At 39.2% G+C, this 22,362-nt stretch overlaps 3 protein-coding genes and 1 long non-coding RNA gene across 5 annotated transcripts; all 4 read right to left on the bottom strand.

Moving 5' to 3' along the window:
• Positions 1–704: 704 nt before the first annotated feature.
• LOC135247479 (zinc-binding protein A33-like) lies at positions 705–3,206 on the bottom strand. Its single transcript, XM_064320968.1, has 2 exons — positions 2,038–3,206; positions 705–2,005 (listed from the first exon to the last, which is right to left on the bottom strand). The coding sequence occupies exon 1, from the start codon at positions 2,704–2,706 to the stop codon at positions 2,104–2,106; it is 603 nt and encodes a 200-aa protein (XP_064177038.1). The 5' UTR covers positions 2,707–3,206; the 3' UTR covers positions 705–2,005; positions 2,038–2,103.
• Positions 3,207–3,810: 604 nt separating this feature from the next.
• LOC135247480 (uncharacterized) lies at positions 3,811–5,738 on the bottom strand. Its single transcript, XR_010328223.1, has 3 exons — positions 5,254–5,738; positions 4,912–5,007; positions 3,811–3,848 (listed from the first exon to the last, which is right to left on the bottom strand). It is a non-coding gene; the product is annotated as an uncharacterized LOC135247480 (long non-coding RNA).
• A 1,940-nt stretch (positions 5,739–7,678) lies between these two features.
• On the bottom strand, positions 7,679–11,868 carry LOC135247485 (zinc-binding protein A33-like). Of its 2 annotated transcripts, XM_064320977.1 has the most exons (6): positions 11,214–11,868; positions 10,866–10,961; positions 9,580–9,810; positions 9,275–9,297; positions 9,068–9,186; positions 7,679–8,639 (listed from the first exon to the last, which is right to left on the bottom strand). In XM_064320977.1, the coding sequence occupies exons 1-6, from the start codon at positions 11,619–11,621 to the stop codon at positions 8,092–8,094; spliced, it is 1,425 nt and encodes a 474-aa protein (XP_064177047.1). In that variant the 5' UTR covers positions 11,622–11,868; the 3' UTR covers positions 7,679–8,091. The 2 variants fall into 2 exon arrangements, with proteins under 2 accessions (XP_064177047.1, XP_064177048.1); XM_064320978.1 differs by lacking the exon at positions 10,866–10,961.
• A 2,016-nt stretch (positions 11,869–13,884) lies between these two features.
• Positions 13,885–18,677, bottom strand: LOC135247484 (E3 ubiquitin-protein ligase TRIM35-like). The gene is made up of 6 exons (XM_064320976.1): positions 18,121–18,677; positions 17,150–17,245; positions 15,299–15,529; positions 14,932–14,954; positions 14,726–14,847; positions 13,885–14,573 (listed from the first exon to the last, which is right to left on the bottom strand). Exons 1-6 carry the CDS (start codon positions 18,514–18,516, stop codon positions 14,017–14,019), a joined length of 1,425 nt encoding a protein of 474 aa, XP_064177046.1. The 5' UTR covers positions 18,517–18,677; the 3' UTR covers positions 13,885–14,016.
• Positions 18,678–22,362: the final 3,685 nt, after the last annotated feature.

Genomic DNA, 22,362 nt, shown 5'->3' with positions numbered 1-22,362 from the left:
CAGTGTTCCCCAGTACTGCCGCATCTCCCTCCAGAGGGTGTCACGCTGGCGTGTGACAAAATATATATAGGGCGGAAAATACTACTGTTAATTACACTCATGTACTTCATCATGACAATAAATAAGTAATAAATATTATAATGTTTAATTCGTGAAGTGGTAAAGTTAAGTAAAAATTAAATGTGAGTTCATTTGTTCCTCTTAGATGGGACAGATAATATTGCGTGTGAACTTTGACAATGTGTTTTTCCGAGAGCTTTCGCCCCTTATGAAGTCCTTCATTCTATGTTTTTTTTTTCAAAGTCAACACAACACAGCAGTTTATAACCTTGCTTACTCCGTTGTGCATTCTCTGTAGTTGTGTAGATTGTGGGCTGAGGTTCTGTCGATTACATTTTGTTTGTGGAATGTGCTTTCACGCCCCCAGGTGGAGGTAAGTGTGCACTGCCACAACTTTATGAATACTCCTCATGCTCTATAAACAAAGCAATGATGTCCAGCTCAGTTCCCGTAAGGCTGGTGCAGTGTACATCCTTATTTTTTTAATTTCACAGTTACACAATTAGCACAAATTAAGTTTTGTAAATGTTTTTATTAAATCTTTTTAAATGACAATTACAGCTAAGTATACCATACAGTATGTCACCTACACAAGTTTACAACTGGACCGATAAAACAATACATTTATTATTATTATGGCAAAATCCAGCACATCAGTCCCTCTGGGAGTTGACTTTGACAGAGGATGAAGGATTTGGCCTCTGACCCTGCAAAAGTAATATTACTAGTCTTGCCCCGATAGTCCCTTTGCTTTGGATTAAGATCAGGACATGTGACTAACTGGTCAAGAAGAAGTGTGCATGTGGATACCCAAAGACCCAAATCTGGTACCGGTTGCATGGATGGGGAATTGGGTTCACAGCAGCTGGCAAAACCATCCCTGGAAGGTCAGTGTGTATGCTGGATTTTTTCCCATCAAATATCCTGGCTCAGTTAGTTCATTTGCAGTATGCACCAAAGTAAAATGTTTCTAATAGCAGTGCAGGAAACGTTTTCAGCTGTCATTCAAGAGCATATAAAGATGTAACTAAAATCAAATAATTCAAAAGGAACTTTCTTTAATTATTTGTTAGCGTAAAGCAATAGACCAATCATTCCCAACCCTATTCCTGGAGATCTGCCTGTTTAGGAGCAGACTAAGAATGGTAACAGGAACCGCATCACAACAGGGCAAGGCTGCAACAATTAGCCATGTCACGCACACACACACACACACACACACACAAACAAGCACACACACACACACACAAGCACACACACACGTACACACCCCTACACAGAAGCACGCATGCACGCACACCCACACACACATGCCCCAATAAAGATGCACACCTGATGCTCCCAAAAGGTGCTGATCTATAATGCTAAACCAAGTGGTAGCATTTTACCGAACACCTCTCATATCTGTACAGTTTACATATTGTCCCAAAACAAATAATTTTAGGAATGCTGCCAATAGTGTGCTGGTACCATACATTTCAGTCATTACAACAATGCAATGCAAATAATATAAACCTCTATGGGATTATTAGTGATTATGTGAGCACTGCAGACTGATATGGGGAAAAGAAATAATGATAATCAAATCAAATGATATCAAAATTGTATTTTTTTAGATTCCCTTATGACAATTTGTTTGCAGAAAATAAAGGAAATAAAAACCATTCATGACAGAACATCACAAAGTGTATACAAGAAACATACAAACAAGATTATTAAGATACAAAACACACAAACTGACAGAACAGTATAAACTATGGAACTGCAAACACTGCAATAGCAACATGCAAGGAAACTATGGAGAGCCGGTGCTGTATATTACATATAGAGGTCCCAGCAAGTGTGACAGAAGACTAATAGATGAACAAATGTTGACTACAAAGCCTCATCCAATCCACTTCAACAGTTTTAATAGTATAGGTCACATCAGTTACAGGCACCTTCACTGAGATGAGACACTCACTGGGATGACATCACTAATAATTATACACTCACTGGGATGACATCACTATTAATGATACGCTCACTGAGATGGCATCATTATTAATGACAGACTCGATGGGATTTCATCACTCTTAAAGACAATGGACAGATCTGCAGGGCCCCAGCATTTCTGCCATCATCATTTTGGTAGGGATTGATATATGGGAATATCTTTTTGGTGAATTTGCCTTTAAAAGTGTAAATATGTGACATGTCACTGGAGTCAAAGAAGGACACCTCCCCCCTGTCATAGTCCAGCTGCACTCTGATCCTCTGGGGCTTCCTCTTCAGTTTGAGGTTAGCAGCACCAGCTGCAATGTAATCACCGTTCCTCAGCCCTAGGACCCAGAATCCACTCCTTGGGTTGCATGAAATGGCCCCCTTTCTGTTGATTGACTCTTGCACTACTCCTATAGTCCAGGCAGATTTGTTCCGCACCTCCACCTCCCAGCTGTATTTCCCTGAAGTAAAACCCTCTGAGCCCAATACTACTACAGTGCAGGAAAACCTCTCTGGATTGTCAGGAATCTGCTGTTTAACTTCAGAGAGCCTCACACAAGTCAGATCATCTGACAGACAGTCCCAGGGGCACATAGTGTTGGGATCCAGAATCACAGGGGCTAAACAATAAAGATGGAAGACAGAAGGGAAGACATTAACCATTTAGATTCAGATTCTTCATATATTATTATAGAAAGAAGCATAAATAGACAAGGTTTAAATTACAAATCTGAATGAAATTGAAATCATCAAATTATTTTGATGCATTACTGCATTATAACAGAAAAAATAAAAATATAACAAAAACATAAGACATGTTAGATCAGTGTCATATTCCTTAGTGAAATAAGAAAAACTAATAAAAGGTAAATGATACTCTAACTCTAAACAAGCTTATCAATAAAATGTTGAATTCTGTGACGTTATATAGATATCATGAGCATAAAAGACCACTCTTTGCATATAGTGTTTGCCAACATATGAGCAAGAATTGGGACATTTGGAATTTCCATATTATTTATAATTCTACGGTGACCATTTCTACACCTCTCCCCCAGTAGGCTACTCACTGTACTGCACCATCTCCAGCATCTTCTCCCAGACTCTGAAATTCAAGTTTCCCAGGTGTTTGGCCACATCTATAAGTGCCCCTGAGAACAGCTCTGGATCCTGCAGTGTGCACTGGGCTCTGTAATGACAAGCAGGAGACAGTCAGGCTTGGGTTGGATATCAGTTGAATTCAGACAAGAGAAGACAGGTGGAGTCTCGACCTTCTCTTAGCATCCTTATAGGTCTGAGAAATACAAAAACACAATGGGGGATTAATTATGAAGGGAAACACATAATCGTAATGTGAATAATCGCAATGAAACAGCAGAACCAGTTGATATATTTGAATGAAGGTGTATGTGTGTGTTTGTGTGTGTGTGTGTGAGTGCGTGCGTGTGTGTGCGTTTGTGTGTGAACAAACGCATAAAAGTAGGTGTATAATTAACTCTACATCTCATTGACAAACTCCATATAAATGAACCAGTAATTGCCTAGAATAATCCAAGGAATAAATAAATAGTCACCTTTAAGAAGAAAGCATCTTCACCCTCTATGGATGTGTCAATGGCCTTGATTGTGTCTGAAAGGGTAGAAATAACTTGTGTGAAGTTCTCTATTTTTTCCTTCATCAACTGACACTTCTGCTCCGCTTCCTCCCTCAGTGCAGCCAGTCTGGTCTCCTCTTCCGCTCGTAGAAATTGGTGAAGCTTCTCAAAATCTGCCTTTATCTGGTTCTCTGTGTGCTGGGCTTGACTCTGCCATTGAAATACAATTATAAACATAAATAAGGTTTCTGTATCGATAGGTTCCTCTAGAATATCCATGAGAACAAAAGACTCTGCACATTAAGAGTAAACCAAACAGTTTAAACACATTATAGTAAGTTTAGTAGGCATGTCTGTTATATTCTGCTATATTCTCATGCATGTACTAGGCTATAAGATATGCGATTCAATAGACTTTTATTTTGCCTTCATGAGGTTCATGTTGGGCTTACAACTCATCAATAAGTCTAAATTACAAATGTTACCCAATGAAATCAGCATTTAAAGGTGCCTGATATGCTCAAACCTTCTCCTAGCAAACTCATTTTGTCCAATGCCAAGATTTATTTTGGCCCTTCTCTTTTGTAGCCAGCATGCAGGTCCCACTCAAGTAGAAAAGGATCTAAAGATATAAGCATGCTTGTAAGTCTGAAGGCTTGGCTGAAGTGAGCATTTGATGAAACAATTAGAGTCTATGCCTTTGCTGATATTTGAGGGTTGGTACACCCTCAAATATGGTCCTGAATAAGCAATCTAAACTGCAGGGTCTTTGCAAGCCTACAGAGAGAGTTTACAAACCAGCTTCTCAGCAGCAGAGAATGCTTCAGAGGATGTCCCAGATCATGACATCATCACAGTTTAAACTGAGGGGAAACTCTCTGGACTTTAGCCCATTTCATATGAGGAAGTGGTAATGAGCCCTACTCCTAGTCCGAGCTACTTAATATAATATAGTTTAAAAAAAATTCTATTTCTACCTTATTTCCATAGAAAAACTAATTATGTAAAATGAAGGTAGGTATTTTATTTTTTAGAAATGAAACTCCTTTCTGAAAAAAGTCATGCCAGTTTAACTGTATTAAGAGAAGAAGTTGTCACGTACAGTACTGTAGTATAAATACACAGATTTGATGTAGGAATAGGATAGAAAATTTTCACTATACTAATATACTAACAGTTCATTTCTCTAACACATACCTTACAGTCCTACATTAAACAGTTTATTATTTTGTAAGAATCATGAAATAATATTTTGTGAAACCGTTTAACTCACCCTGATGTGTTTTGTGTTTTTTTCACACTCTTGTTTAACTGCAGTGTACCTCTCTAATTTTTGTTTAATAGGAATTAGTGCAGTCATGAGCTTATTCTGAAATGAAAGAAAATGTTCATAAGATGACACCAATGATAATGCCGTACAGGGTAGACAGGTTATGCAAGTACTAAATTAGGCATTCAGAGAAATGGAGAGCTGTGCTGTATGTAAAGGCAGCAAGTGAAACGCATTCTGATAAATCCTATGACATTACAACTGTGCAACTTTTGAAATGCATATAAAATTACTTATTTGAGGCGATCATATATTTTAATGCTAATATAAATAGAAATAGAATACCTTCAGATCCGGAACAGCCTCTTCCATAGGACAGATCTGGTGATTTCTATGTTTTCTTGAAGTCTGACACACAATACAGAGAGGCTGCAAATCATCCTCACAGAAGAACAGAAGTTCCTTTCTGTGAAGAGGACACTGGTCTTCACTTGTCTCTGCAGGCTCACACTCAGTCTTCTGCTTTAAGTAGGACTCCACAATGTTTTTTAAAGCCAAGCTTACGGGAGGGTGGCCTGTAGAGGCCTTGCTCTTGCAGATGGGACACTCCCGAGGACTGTTCTCCCCCCACCACTGCTGCAAACAGACTCTACAGAAACTGTGACTGCACTCCAAGACGACAGGGTCCTTGAAAATCTCACAGCAAACAGGACAACATAACTCCTCTTCCAAAAATGAAGCTTTAGTCGCCATTTCACAAAATGAGTCAAAGGCTGTCTCCTTGAGAAGCAACTGCAGACTTTTCTTTAGTTTCACTTCTCAGCCAGACACACCCTATGCAGGAATAAGGAAATAATTATGTGACATCCAGTTCACTGAAGAGGCAGATTGGCTGGTGGAGAGAGCACACGCACCTGGGCCACGTTAGCTAACCAGCCCATGTGCTTAAAGGTGTGCTGCTCTCCACAGTTTGGAGCGGAGACTGGGAGGTCAAACCGAGAGCGCATTATGATTTTTGTTTCAGTTTTATTTATTTGAACAAAAGACCAAGAAAGTGGACCACTACTAAAAAGTGGGAGGAGCTAGTCAGGTGAAAATCTGGCCAGCTACAAGCGGGGGACTGAAAAGTTTCTGCTCTGTTTTGTTTTGCTTTCTTTTGTCTTTCTTATTTTAGTTTGTTGTTTTATTTCACTGCTTTCGCCGGGAACCTGTGAGGGGTGTGGGGGAAAATGCAGTTTATTTTACTCTGTGTTTGGCGGGGTGCACTCTCTCTCTCTTCATGTGGCAACCAACAGTGTTCCCCAGTACTGCCGCATCTCCCTCCAGAGGGTGTCACGCTGGTGTGTGACAAAATATATATAGGGCAGAAAATACTACTGTTAATTACACTCATGTACTTCATCATGACAATAAATAAGTAATAAATATTATACTGTTTAATGTGTGAAGTGGTAAAGTTAAGTAAAAATTAAATGTGAGTTCATTTGTTCCTCTTAGATGGGACAGATAATATTGCGTGTGAACTTTGACAATGTGTTTTTCCGAGAGCTTGCGCCCCTTATGAAGTCCTTCATTCTATGTTTTTTTTTTTCAAAGTCAACACAACACAGCAGTTTATGACCTTGCTTACACCGTTGTGCATTCTCTGTAGTTGTGTAGATTGTAGACTGAGGTTCTGTCGATTACATTTTGTTTGTGGAATGTGCTTTCACGCCCCCAGGTGGAGGTAAGTGTGCACTGCCACAACTTTATGAATACTCATTATGCTCTATAAATAAAGCAATGATGTCCAGCTCAGTTCCCCTAAGGCTGGTGCAGTGTACATCCTTATTTTTTTAATTTCACAGTTACACAATTAGCACAAATTAAGTTTTGTAAATGTTTTTATTAATTCTTTTAAAATGACAATTACAGCTAAGTATACCATACAGTATGTCACCTACACAAGTTTACAACTGGACCGATAAAACAATACATTTATTATTATTATTATTATTATTATTATTATTATTATTATTATTATTATTATTATTATTATTAAAGCAAAATCCAGCACATCAGTCCCTCTGGGAGTTGACTTTGACAGAGGATGAAGGATTTGGCCTCTGACTCTGCAAAAGTAATATTACTAGTCTTGCCCCGATAGTCCCTTTGCTTTGGATTAAGATCAGGACATTCAACTAACTGGTCAAGGAGAAGTGTGCATGTGGATACCCAAAGACCCAAATCTGGTACTGGATGCATGGATGGGGAATTGGGTTCACAGCAGCTGGAAAAACCATCCCTGGAAGGTCAGTGTGTATGCTGGATTTTTTCCCATCAAATATCCTGGCTCAGTTAGTTCATTTGCAGTATGCACCAAAGTAAAATGTTTGTAATAGCAGTGCAGGAAATGTTTTCAGCTGTCATTCAAGAGCATATAAAGATGTAAGTAAAATCAAATAATTCAAAGCAACTTTCTTTAGTTATTTGTTAGTGTAAAGCAATAGACCAATGAATCCCAACCCTATTCCTGGAGATCTGCCGGTTTAGGAGCAGACTAAGAATGGTATCAGAAACTACATGTGAGCAGGGCAAGGCTGTAACAATTAGCCATGTCACACACACACACAAGCACACACCACATACATGCACACAAGCACACACGCACACACACACGCGCATGCTCCAATAAAAATACACATGCAGCATCAATACACCTCTGTGAGATTATTAGTGATTATGTGTGCACTGCAGACTGATATGGGGAAAAGACATAATGATAATCAAATCAAATGATATTAAGTTTGTATTATCCCCTTGGGGAAATGTGTTTGCAGCAAATAAAGGAAATAAAAATCATTCATGACAGAACATCACAAAGTGTATACAAGAAACATACAAACAAGATTATCAAGATACAAAACACAGACTCACAGAACAGTTAAAACTACGGAACAGCAAACACTGCAATAGCAACATGCAAGGAAACTAGGGAGAGCAGGTGCTGTAAAAGAGGACACTGCAAGTGTGAAAAGACTACTAGATGAATAAAGTTTTACTACAAAGACCCATGCAATCCAGTTCAATGGTTTTAATAGGTCATATCAGTTACAGGCACCTTCACTGAGATGAGGCACTCACAGTGATGACATCACTATTAATCATATGCTCACTGCGATGGCATCATTATTAATGGCAGACTTACTGGGATTTCATCACTCTTACAGACAATGGACAGATCTTCAGGGCCCCAGCATTTCTGCCATCATCATTTCGGAAGGGATTGATATATGGGAAGATTTTTTTAGTGAATTTGCCTTTAAAAGTGAAAATGTGTGACATGTCACTGGGGTCAAAGAAGGACATCTCCCCCCTGTCATAGTCCAGCTCCACTCTGATCCTCTGGGGCTTCCTCTTCAGTTTGAGGTTAGTAACTCCAGATACAAAGTAATCACCGTTCCTCAGAAATAGGACCCAGAATCCAGTCCTTGGGCTGCATACATGGGCCTCCTTTCTGTTGACGGATTCTTGCACCACTCCTATAGTCCAGGTAGGTTTTTCCCCCACCTCCACCTCCCAGCTGTGTTTCCCTGAAGTAAACCCCTCTGAGCCCAATACCCTTATGCCACAGAAAAACCTCTCTGGGTTGTCAGGAATCTGTTGTTCAACTTCAGTGTACCTCACACAGGTCAGATCATCTGACAGACAGATCCAGGGGGACATAGTGTTGGGATCCAGAATCACAGGGGCTAAACAATAAAGATGGAAGACAGAAGGGAAGACATAAACCATTTAGATTTAGATTCTTAATATATTATTATGGAAAGAAGCATAAATACACAAGGTTTAAATTATAAATCTGAATTAAATTGAATATTTTGATGCATTACTGCATTATAACAGAAAAAATAAAAATGAGACATGGAGTTAGATCAGTGTCATATTCCTTAGAGAAATAAGAAAAACTAATAAAAAATAAATGATACTCTAATTCTGATAAGTTTATCAATAAAATGCTGGATTCTGTGATGTTAAATAGATATTATAACCATAAAAGACCACTCTTTGCATATAGTGTTTGCCAACATATGAGCAAGAATTGGGACATTTGGAATTTCCATATTATTTATAATTCTACGGTGACCATTTCTACACCTCTCCCCAGTAGGCTACTCACTGTACTGCACCATCTCCAGCATCTTCTCCCAGACTCTGAACTTCAGGTTGCCCAGGTGTTTGGCCACATCTATCAGTGCCCCTGAGAGCAGCTCTGGATCCTGCAGTGTGCACTGGGCTCTGTAATGAAAAGCAGGAGACAGTCAGGCTTTGGAGTTTGATATCAGCTGAATTCAGATAAGAAGAAGACAGGTGAGAGTCTGCCTACCTTCTCTTAGCATCCTTATAGGTCTGAGAAATACAAAAACACAATGGGGGGATTAATTATGAAGGGAAACACGTAATCAGTAATGTGAATAATCTGCAACTGAAACAGCAGAACCAGTTGATATATTTTAATGAAGGTGTATGTGTGTGTTTGTGTGTGTGTGTGAGTGCGTGCGTGTGTGTGCATTTGTGTGTGAACAAACGCATAAAAGTAGGTGTATAATTAACTCTACATCTCATTGACAAACTCCATATAAATGAACCAGTAATTGCCTAGATTAATACAAGGAATAAATAAATAGTCACCTTTAAGAAGAAAGCATCTTCACCCTCTATGGATGTGTCAATGGCCTTGATTGTGTCTGAAATGGTGGAAATAACTTGTGTGAAGTTCTCTATCTTTTCCTTCATCAACTGACACTTCTGCTCCTCTTCCTCCCTCAGTGCAGCTAGTCTGGTCTCCTCTTCCTCTTGTAGAAATTGGTGAAGCTTCTCAAAATCTGCCTTTATCTGGTTCTCTGTGTGCTGGGCTTGATTCTGCCATTGAAATACAATTATGAACATAAATAAGGTTTCTGTATCAATTGTTTCTTCTAGAATATCCATGAGAACAAAAGTCTCTGCACATTAAGAGTAAACCAAACAGTTTAAACACATTATAGTAAGTTTAGTAGGCATGTCTGTTATATTCTGCTATATTTTCATGCATTTACTAGGCTATAAACCATTTTATTTTGCCTTCGTGATATTCATGTTGGGCTTACAACTCATCAATAAGCCTAAATTACAAATGTTACTCAATGAAATCAGCATTTAAAGATGCCTGATATGCTCAAACCTTCTCCTAGCAAACTCATTTTGTCCAATGCCAAGATTTATTTTGGCCCTTCTCTTTTGTAGCCAGCATGCAGGTCCCGCTCAAGTAGAAAAGGATCTAAAGATATAAGCATGCTTGTAAGTCTGAAGGCTTGGCTGAAGTGAGCATTTGATGGAACAATTAGAGTCTAAGCCTTTGCTGATATTTGAGGGTTGGTACACCCTCAAATATGGTCCTGAATAAGCAATCTAAACTGCAGGGTCTTTGCAAGCCTACAGAGAGAGAGTTTACAAACCAGCTTCTCAGCAGCAGAGAATGCTTCAGAGGATGTCCCAGGCTATGACATCATCACAGTTTAAACTGAGGGGAAACTCTCTGGACTTTAGCCCATTTCATATGAGGAAGTGGTAATGAGCCTTACTCCTAGTCCGAGCTACTTAATATAATATAGTTTTTAAAAAATTCTATTTCTACCTTACTTCCATAGAAAAATAAATTATGTAAAATGAAGGTAGGTATTTTATTTTTTAGAACTGAAACTCCTTTCTGAAAAAAGTCATGCCAGTTTAACTGTATTAAGAGAAGAAGTTGTCACATACAGTACTGTAGTATAAATACACAGATTTGATGTAGGCATAGGATAGAAAATTATCACTATACTAATATACTATACTAACAGTTCATTTCTCTAACACATACCTTACAGTCCTACATTAAACAGTTTATTATTTTGTAAGAATCATGAAATAATATTTTGCGAAACCGTTTTACTCACCCTGATGTGTTTTGTGTTTTTTTCACACTCTTGTTTAACTGCAGTGTACCTCTCTAATTTTTTTTTAATAGGAATTAGTGCAGTCATGAGCTTATTCTGAAATGAAAGAAAATGTTCATAAGATGACACCAATGATAATGCCATACAGGGTAGACAGGTTATGCAAGTACTAAATTAGGCATTCTGAAAAATGGAGAACTGTGTTGTACAATATGCAAAGGCAGGAAGTAAAACACATCCTGATAAAATCCTAATACATTACAACTGTGCAACTTTTGAAATGCATATAAAATTACTTATTTGAGGCGATCATATATTTTAATGCTAATATAAATAGAAATAGAATACCTTCAGATCCGGAACAGCCTCTTCCATTGGACAAATCTGGTGATTTCTGTGTTTTTTTGAAGTCTGACACACAATACAGAGAGGCTGCAAATCATCCTCACAGAAGAACAGAAGTTCCTTTCTGTGAAGGGGACACTGGTCTTCACTTGCCTCTGCTGCCTCACACTCGGTCTTCTGCTTTAAGTAGGACTCCACAATGTTTTTTAAAGCCAAGCTTACGGGAGGGTGGCCTGTAGAGGCCTTGCTCCTGCAGATGGGACACTCCCGAGGACTGTTCTCCCCCCAGCACTGCTGCAAACAGACTCTACAGAAACTGTGACTGCACTCCAAGACGACGGGGTCCTTGAAAATCTCATAGCACACAGGACAACATAACTCCTCTTCCAAAAATGAAGCTTTAGCCGCCATTTCACAAAATGAGTCACAGGCTGTCTCCTTGAGAAGCAACTGCAGACTTTTCTTTAGTTTCACTTCTCAGCCAGACACAGCCCTATGCAAGAATAAGGAAACAATAATGTGACATTCAATTCGCTGGAGAGGCTTATTGGCTGGTGGAGAGAGCATGTGCACCGTGGCTACATTAGCTAATCAGCCCAGGCGCTTAATCGTGTGCTGCTCTGTACAGTTCGGGGCTGAGACCAGGAGCTGCATTACGATTTTAGTTTCAGTTTTGTTTATTTGAACACAAGACCGAGAAAGTGAACCACTACTGAAAAGTGGGAGGAGCTAGTCAGGAGAAAATGTGGCCAGCTACAAGCGGGGGACTGAAAAGTTTCCACTCTGTTTTGCTTTCTTTTGTCTTTGTTACTTTAGTTCTTTATTATTTTAGTTTGTTGTTTTAGTTCATTGCTTTTTCCTGGAACTCAGGAGGGGGAAGGGGGAAGAAGCCGTTTATTTCATTTTGTGTTTGGGTTGGTGCGCTCTCTCTCTCTCTCCATGTGGCAACTAAAGGTGTTCCCCGGCACTGCCGCATCTCCCTCCCAGAGGTGTCTCTCATACACACACACACACACATTGTAGCAGGATCAAGGGTGTAGGGTCTCAACGCCGCCCAGGATCAGTAACAAAAATGTAGTACACAAGGTAAATGGTATTCAAAGTTTTATTAGGGATGTTAACAAACTCGGGGAAAGGGGGGAATTTGGGAAAAGTCCGCCAAACCGTTCTCGTAAGCCAAAGTCTGTAATCCAAAGCCCTTATTCCAAAGCCGGTTCCTTGTCCAAAAAGGGGGTCTTTCCACGTGCAGCGTCCGTTCATTCCAGTCAAATCAGTATATCCAAACCAATTCCTTATATTCGCTCACTCTCTCCAGCGTTTTTCCCTCTCAGCACCCCGAATGCCAGGACTGGCATTTTAAAGCTAGCGTTGCTGCCGGTCGAATGGGACGGAGGTGCGCCTGGTTAGCCCCAGAACTTCCAAATAAGGCTCTGGGGTGGAGCCAGCGCGCCACCACGTACCTCCCCTCAATCACCACTCCCCTGTCTGTCTCCGGGCTGCTGCCACAATATTATGTATATACACTCACCGACCACTTCATTAGATACACCTGTTCAACTGCAAACTGCATCCATTAATGCAAATATCTAATCAGCCAATCATGTGGCAGCAACTCAATGCATTTAGGCATGTAGACATGGTCAAGACGATCTGCTGAAGTTCAAACCAAGCATCAGAATGGGGAAGAAAGGTGATTTTAGTGACTTTGAACGTGGCATGGTTGTTGGTCCCAGACAGGCTGGTTTGAGCATTCCAGAAACTTCTGATCCACTGGGATTTTCATGCACAACCATCTCTACGGTTTACAGAGAATGGTCCAAAAAAGAGAAAATATCCAATGAGCGGCAGTTCTCTGTTGCGAAAATGCCTTGTTGATGGCAGAGGTCAGAGGATAATGGCCAGACTGGTTCGAGCTGATGGAAAGGCAACAGTAACTCAAATAACCACTTGTTACAACCGAGGTATGCAGAAGAGCATCTCTGAATGCACATCAAACCTTGAAGCAGATGGGCTACAGCAGAAGACCACACCGGGTGCCACTCCTGTCACCTAATGAAGTGGCCGGTGAGTGTATATATGTGTGTGTGTGTGTGTGTGTGTGTGTGTGCATGTGGGGTTCAATTGGAAAGGCTCAAACAATTTGGTTTTTCCGTAATTGCTGTTATGTGCTGATATCAGTTTTATAGCGCCCTCCGAAATTATACACACCCTTTATATAGACAAGCAAAGAACGCTGTATAAAATGAATACAGATAAATAGCTTGTATGCTAAACATGGGGAAATAATATTCTGTTATACTAATACTTTCATCAATACTATACAAATACCAATTGAAAAATCCCTGTTCGCCTAATTCCTTTCCAAACTTTTGTCATGCAGGATGGTTCAGAATCCATCTTCCATCAAAATATCCTAATTATGCAGAATATAGTATTAAAAAAAAATTTGTGAAATTTTATATTAAAATCAAATATTAAAGACAGCCACTTTAAAGTAAACTCACACGTCCAACAGAACCTTAAATAGATAACTAGATAGGGTGAAATATTTGTATGCAATTACATATATTTACATATACAATATAATAGCATTTCCAGTGCTCTCACCATTTCTATATCAGTGATGTTTACTTGGTCAAAAAACCGACAGAAAGATAATGTCTTACTCTTTAGACAAAGTAAAAATATTCTTTATTTGGAACATATACATTATACATTATTCAAGTCAGAATTCTATAAATATTTTATGGGATGACATCACTGGTACAGATAACTTCAGCTGGATGACGTCATGACCGAAACACTATCACTGGGACTGACTAATTGTTACAGACACCTTCACTGGGCAGATCTGCATGGCTCCACAGTTACTGCCATTGATGTTCACACATGGAGAGAAATACGGGAAGAGCCTCTCTGGTAGCAAGTCATAAAATGTGTGGATGAGCGACATGTCGCTGGAGTCGAAGAAGGACACCTCCCCCGTGTCGAAGTCCAGCTGAACTTTGACCCTCTCGGGCTTCTTCTTCAGCGTGAGGGGAGTGACCCCTTCCGCTCCGTACACATCGCCGGCCCTCAAAGTCACAACGAAGATCCCGCTGGCCGGGTCGCACGTGATGGCCCCCTTCCTGTTGATGGACTCTCTCACCACTCCGATGGTCCACTCGGGCTTGTCCCCCACCTCCACCTCCCAGCTGTGTTTGCCCGAGGCGAAGCCTTCGGCCCCCAGCACGTCCACGCAGGGGTTGAACCTCTCCGGGTTGTCGGGACGCTGCAGCACAAACCCGGTGTTTCTCACGCTGGTCAGGTCTTCTGACAGACAGAGCCAGGGGGCCGCAGTGTTGGGGTCCAGAGTCACAGGAGCTGACGGAGCAAGAGGGAAAACATTTAGGTTTTTCCACGCGTATACCATAGAAGAAAGAACACCTTCAAAAGAGCACAGGAAAACAGAACTAAAATAAACATATGAATCTAGGACGACTGGCTCCCGTGCCCAGCTTCGACCAGTCACTCACTGTACTGCACCATATCCAGCATCTTCTCCCAGACTCTGAACTTCAGGTTGCTCAGGTGTTTGGCCACATCAACGAGCGACCCCCAGGAAGGCAGCTCCGGGTCCTCCAGTGTGCACTGGGCTCTGTGTTAAAAAGCAGGAGTCCGTCACATAATGTGGGCTTTGAAGTGACAAACAGAAAAGAGGAAGACAGGTGAGGGGGCATACCTTCTGTTGGCATCTTTGTACCTCTGAAACATACAGAAACACAACAGAATGAGATACGTGAGATTTGAAAGGCAATAGTTCTATAGTCCCATCAATAAAAAGATAGCTGTCGTAGCCTAGAGCAGGGGTCTCAAACTCCAGTCCTGGAGGTCCCCGGTGTCTGCTGGTTTTTTTCATTTCCTTACTATCAGCAGCCAATTTAGACCTTGGAAACAAGGTGTGGAGACTCTTTAGCCAATCAAGATTTAAATTAAGCACTGAAAAGCAGGAACATATGTGTGTGTGTGTGTGTCATGGACATCTCTTTCTCAGAGGAAACCTGAGCATGTCAACAGCCTCAGAAACTGCAAGTCAATCAACCAGCTACCTTTATGATCAAGATGTCTTCACTCTCTATGACCTTCTGTATAGCTGTGATTTTTTCTGAAAGTGCGGAGGCAAGTTTCGTGATGCTTTCTATCTTCTCCTTCATTGCCTGGCTCTTTTGATCCACTTCTTTCTTTAGCGCACTTAGACTTATCGCTTCTTCGTCTTGCAAGAACCTGTGGAGCTTCGCAAACTCTGCCTTTATCTGCATCTCCGTGTCGGGACCTTGAGTCTGAAAAAAAACATAACCAAAAAAAAACTGCATTAACCCTTTGAAGAGTAGGTTTTTTGGAATGAGTTTTCAAACTTCTAAGTCAGTAGTGATTGTTATATCACCATTAGAAAGAGCAGTTAAGAACATTCTAATCACATTAAAAGGTTAAGCAATGTCAATGTTCTCTTCAGTAGAGAGGGAAGTACCTTGTCCTGGATATTGAACGATAACTGACTTTAACATTTCTAATATCATCTTCAAAGGAGTTTTCTTCTTTACAGTATTCTTCTAAAATAACTTATGATATTATATGAATTAATATGGTATAAATTAATCATTTTAAATGACTTTATATAAATGAATAAAACAGTGAAATGATTACAATATATGATTATTTGGGTTCTTATTCCAATCATTATCAACAATAATGATGATAACAACAACAACAAGGACAATAACAAAGGCAATAACAAGGTCTTCCTGTCTTAGATACAGTGCACTGTACTGTGGTGGTCCCTCACTAGGTCCTCCCCTCTATTAGTGTTGGAAATAACTGAAGTTAATAGCAGTGAAAAGTTCAATTAATAATTTTAGTTTTCTAAAGAACAATATAAGCAAATTTACTTTACATGCTCATTATGAAAGGTAAAGGGAGTTTGACTGGCAGTCTGTCCTCGGGCGACATTTGGCAACACCAGAGCCCCTCTACTGCCAACTCTACTTGTCTGCCAGCAGATGGCGCCAGTGAACACTCATCTGGATTTAATCTGTCACCCTCCCATTTCAAGCGGTCCAGTGCGGTTCAGCTGCCGTGCAGCTGACTGACATTATTTCAATTTGTGTGAAGGAAAGCTGCTGAATGGGACGTAGATTTTATCTCAGTGTCTTTCACTTTGGTGGAAAAATGTTCATAGGTTTTCCTGAACAACCTGTTCTTGGTGCACTTAAATGCTTCTCATCCACAGGAATTAGTATTCTGTCAAACTGTTTTCCCACCATTTATATGGGCAGAAACCAGCTCCAGCAGACTCCGCTCACACAGTCCATTGTAATCTAATATTAGGTCCTGTATTCTCAAGGCCCATCTGCCTTACATCACCCCACCCAACATTCCACACATGACCCAGGCCTCGCACACACAAAATCCAGTCACATTCGCAAGGATTCACTCACAAACATCAATCCTCCACCATCGTAGTTTCGTAGTTTTCCCACGTTATAGCCACCGTGTTTTCTTAGTAAACAATGTTCTGTATAACGTTTCAGGCAGGTGCAGATTATTTATTGACTGAATCCAGATTGCAAGTCTCAGTTTTGTTTGAGACAATTTGTGGTCTTTTTTTAGGTCTTTAATTAAAAAAGAATTTCCTTTTCTTGTCAAAAGCGGGAGAGAGGGAAGGAGAGACAGCGACGTACAGCAGCTGTCTCCTACATTGTAATTTTAAAACCAGGTGTCTAGCAACCCATTGTGCGATATGTAACTTACAGTGCACATGTGCAATCGTGCAGACAGGTGTCTAACAGGAACCAATCTCACCCTTTGTCACTGAGGCAGCAGCACTGCACCATGTGCGATAATATTTTTCTACATTTGGTGCTGTGAAGGTTAAAAACAGATGTTTTTTAATGTGTACTTACCCGGATGTGTTCTGCAATATTCTCAAACTGTTGTTTAACTTCAGTGAATATTTGCAGTTTCTGTTTCATGGGATCCAGTGCAGTCTTGAGGTTTTTCTAGAATTAGATGATTGATTATTGTTCAAAAACAAAGGCGAAATAATGCATGTTATAATGTGATTTCCTTACAGCTTGTATGATTATTTGTTATTACCTTATAATGCAATTTATCATTATGAACTAGAGTGTGTGTAAGGCTAGAGTAACGCAAGTGACCATTCCAATAAAGGGCTTCCCTTTAGGAACATTTCCTTTTTATGAATGGTTCATATCTCTGAGATTGTAGCTACATTATTTATTTTGTTTTGTTCTTTAGGTATTTGTAGTGTACCTACAGATATTTAATGTAAAGGCCCTTATTTCTCAGCTGGTTATATATATTTTCCAGTAGTATCTCTTAACCTTGGAGTCAGAGGATAGATTTTACCCAACCTTTAATGGGGGACTACTGCACTCACATCAATGTACAGTTTATTACAGAGCATCCAATGCGCCATTTTGTTTATCTACCTCCAGAGGGTATCAGGTATCAGGAAGTGCAACAAAGCAGATTAAATGCATTCTATCTGTAAAATTGCTTTTATGGGCAATATTACTGGTAACAACCATTTGAGATTAAAATTTCTAGTCATACAATTGTTTCTCTAATTACCTAAAGTTATGCCAAGCTTAAAGTATACGAGTTATCCAAAGTTTAATGTATACAGTTTTTTCAGTCGTGTGTTTCATGAAAAAGAGTAAGACAATGAACACAAGAAAGGATTCCAGACGAACACTATTCGTAAGGCAGTAGAAGGTAAATAAACACGCAAAAATACCTATTTTTAAAGAATTTCCGTGGCTAATGAATGATTGCGATTACCTTAAATGTGTTTAACATTCTATGACAGCGAGCACAAACAAGACACTTCCTTCTTGAATAGCCTAAATACCTTCAGATCTAGAGCAGCCTCTTCCACTGGACAGAGCTGATGATTTCTGTGCTTTTTTGAAGTCTGACACACGACGCAAAGAGGCTCGTCGTCATCCTCACAGAAAAGAAGAAGTTTCTCTCCGTGAAGACGGCAAAAGACTTCGGCTTCGCTCTGGGTTTTCTGTTTTAAATACAACTCCACGATGTTCTTTAAAGCCAGATTAACTGGAGGCTTGGGAACGGATGACTTCCTTCTACAGACGGGACACTCTCGACTTCTCTTCTCTTTCCAGCATCGCTGCAGGCAGTCGTCACAAAAGCTGTGGCTACACTGTAGAACAACAGGGTCATTGAAGGTGTCACAGCACACAGAACAGAGGAGCTCCTCTTCTAAAAACGACGGTTTTATCGCCATTGTTCGTAGGCCTACACCCCGTCTCTGTAAGGCTACCCAATGTTTTTCGCGAGACTTTCAGTTTTACTTTGGGGCGCACTGTTATTGAATCCGAAGAGCACACCCAGTGGGCATGTTTGGTTGGCTTGACGTTGCGCTCACGTTAAAATGTGCCCAAAACCCGTTGGCATTTAGATGGTCGTATGTGTCTTGTTTGTCAATGTTAGCCGGTAACACTGACGCATATTGAGGTTTTCCGGACGTATTTCTTCTACCTTGCTGCAAAATTTGCGATTACTTTATGGTCGGATTTGAGACACATTTGTTAGGAGTCGTTTTTTTCTCGTTGAAGCCATATACTAAGGTGTAGGGGAGATCGTGGTTGGTTGGCACACGGGTTGGTTGGCACAGTTAATTTCCAGGCCACTAAAGGGTGCTGCCACAAAAATATAACATTAAAATGACTGCCTTCTTGACCTGAACACATCCATTCTGTCAAAACATCTGAAGGTCAAAAACTGTTGAGGTGAGGACAGTTCAATTCAGTGTCAAAAAAGTCCAATGTTTGCAGAATGTCAAAAACATATTAAGAATTGAAAATGTACTCAAATAATTAGTAAGCCAATGTTGTTGGTTACATGATTACCACATTGTACTTGGTATACCATTTGGTTATAAATGTATTAACTTGTGCATTTTACATATGTTAAACATAATTAATATTATATAATACTATTATATGTTGTAGGTTATATTATTATAAATTATGCATTATATTTTTATCAGGATTGTAGGTTAATTGCTCATGAACATAAACTTATTATGTATTAAATATGGATTTTGTATTTGGAAATATTTTTAAACATTTAAAAATTTCTTGTAGGGGTCAAAATGGTCTGAAAATTTATAATAAAAACAGACAGAGGAAAGACACCAGCACACATTATGCTAGAGGCAGTCAGACAGGTGAAGACTCAAAACAAAATATTGCAAAAAGTGGGCACACAAGTTATGCACTCCAGGTCTACCAACCTACATCTGCCAGAACTGTGATTCATGTGACTCTGATTGAGACACAGACACATTGACAGGCTAGTTAGTCTAATCTAACAACATACTGCATTAATTCAGTCACTCCTAATACCACACACACAGACACACACTCACACATACACACCACACACATATACACACAAATCCACACACACTCATACGTGCACACACACACACACATTGACATGCACAAGCAAGAGAAAGGAGGAGTAGAATTACAATACTGGAGGTTATTGGCTGTTCAATTTCATTTGAAAAGGTTAATTTTAATTTTGATTCCAGAGGGGAAATTCTCTTATGAAATATAAACCTGTCATGGTTGTCAATATATAACAATTTGTGTTTTTCATTTTAAATGAGAGAATTAAAGATCATAAATACTATTAAGTGATCAAATGTTATTTTCTTTAAATTGCCATTAATATAAAGGCCAATTACGAAAACTGTTATTTGGTTTAAAAATTGGCAGAAATTCTGTTGAATGTTTATGTATTCTGGTTCTGGTTTGAATTAAATGCTCAAATTATTTCTATGTGTCACTTCATTCTTTGTAGCTATAGCATTTTAACTTTCTGCCAACCAGCCCCATTGCATGTTCCCACCAATATATATTCCAGTATGTGGATACCTATATTACAAGGGATATTCAATAAAAATAATTCATATTGTAGAAAATATTTTCACTGCAACATGTTTCTTTCATGACACTTGTTTTATGTCAAATAAAATAAAAGACCATTTTTGTCCATGGTCTCAGGAGGATAAATAGAGGCATTGAACCGAGTGACTTAAACTGCTGTAAACTGCTGTAATTCCTACAGGTCTGTACTTTAACCTCATTTCAAATCCAATGTGCTGGAGTACAGAGCCAATACAACAAAATAATTGTGTCACTGTCCAAATACAGACTGCACCGATTATAGCTGGACATTTACGGAAGCAATTCAGGTTAAATACCTTGCTCAAGAGTGTAATGTCAGTGCCGCACCTGGGAAACAACGTCCACTCCTTTTATTACATAATAGCAACCCTTCTGGGCAATCATGGTCTGCCTGCACCAAATGCATTAGTGCTTGTGGAAGTATGCTTCTTCTTCATTCTTTTAATGTTTTTACATTTCTTCTTATTAAAGATTGTACTGATCAAGAATATATATATATATATATATTATTAAGTAAGCAAAAACAAACAAAACAAAAGAGCGAAGGAGGAAACAAAGTCATAAAATAAAATGACCTAATCAAACCAGAACAAAACAGAAAAAGAGGAAAGAAAACCAATAATCAAACAAAGAAGAGAAAAAGAAAAAAAAATACTAATAATAAATTAAAAAAAAAAAAAAAAAGTTAAAAATAAAATAAAATTATACATATATAGTGGTTATCAATGCTATTAGCACGCGCGCCCGCCAGGCCGCTGCCCCCACGCACACACACCCAACAACCCCTTACCCCCCACCCCACAGCACAACCGCCACCCCCCCCCCCAACACAACACCATCGGAGCCAATCGCGAACACCCCTCCAACTCCACCACCTCCAACTGCTTGGGCTTCATTGCCTGGGGTATTCTCAAGTTGCTATGGGGGGAATCAAGAATATATTTAAATGTATGTGATTATGGGATGATCACTGAAGAACAGTAGGTATTCTGTGTTATGTCTAAGAATTTGTAACTAAGGAAAGACAGTGGCCTCCTTGTACACTGATGCATACTACCTAGAGAATCTTTGAACCCCAGTTGTAAATGCAAACATTTACTTAGAGGAATTTTGTAAGTAACTTCTGTTGGGAAACAGTCTTGTGCAGAAGACCTTTGAGTTGCAAGAGAAGAGAAAGGACACTAACCTAGAAAGAACTGATTTGCTATATCCAGTAATTGTATAGATTATATTCTATTAAAATAAAGGAATGAAAAGCAAAGTATTAACAGCAACGGTAATGATATAAACATAGTCTGTTAGAACATGGTGGTGTGTATATGAGTTAAATATTTCATTTGGATTACAGTATGTTGAATGCATTTAAAGTGCATGACTTTGAACTGAAGATAAACAATGTAATTATGAGAACAAATACTGTGTATTCAAGTCATCATATACATTTCTGCTGGTAAGTTGTTGTGTAGTGAAATATCTGTCATTGATTAAAATTGAAAATTATATATAGTTATTGTTAAACTAACTGGTGAAACATGGTTTGACCTAGGCTGGAATTGAGTATTTTAAAGGAAGATAACATCAGGTAGGAGGAATCTGGTTGTATAAAGGATGTAAAACATAATGGAAGAAGCCTCTTGTGTGTCTTTAGGTACTGGAGACCTCCCATAGAGACCTATGTACATGAAAATAATTATTGATTGAAGAGAATAAAAAGGTTATTAGAAGAAATCATAATTTCTAGTCTTTATTCTTACATCGCCGACTCACCCACCGAACCTAAGAGGTTTTCCTCCACATGCTGTAGTACAATAACTGTGCAAATCAGCAGGTGAATTACAGAATTGAAAAGAACATTTTAACATGAAATGTTACTATTTTTCCTTCTGAGAAATGTAGTTTAAAGGAAACCATCAACAAACAATTTATAACAAGGTCAGGTGCATAAGTTTAAGGATGAGGTGCTTAAATGTCATGAAAGTATATACAGGTTTACAAAAAACTATGTAACGGTCTTGAACTATGACAAAAAATTCTATACCAAAGTTAAACCTTACAGAAGACAAGGTGTGATCAATTATGTACTATTCTGCACACGTGGCTGCATTTCAGGACAACAGAGTCCTTGAAGACATTACAGCACACAGAACAACACA

This window comes from Anguilla rostrata, chromosome 2, assembly GCF_018555375.3.
Source record: "Anguilla rostrata isolate EN2019 chromosome 2, ASM1855537v3, whole genome shotgun sequence".
NCBI lineage: Eukaryota > Metazoa > Chordata > Actinopteri > Anguilliformes > Anguillidae > Anguilla > Anguilla rostrata.
This window is presented reverse-complemented; position numbering and strand designations above follow the sequence as displayed.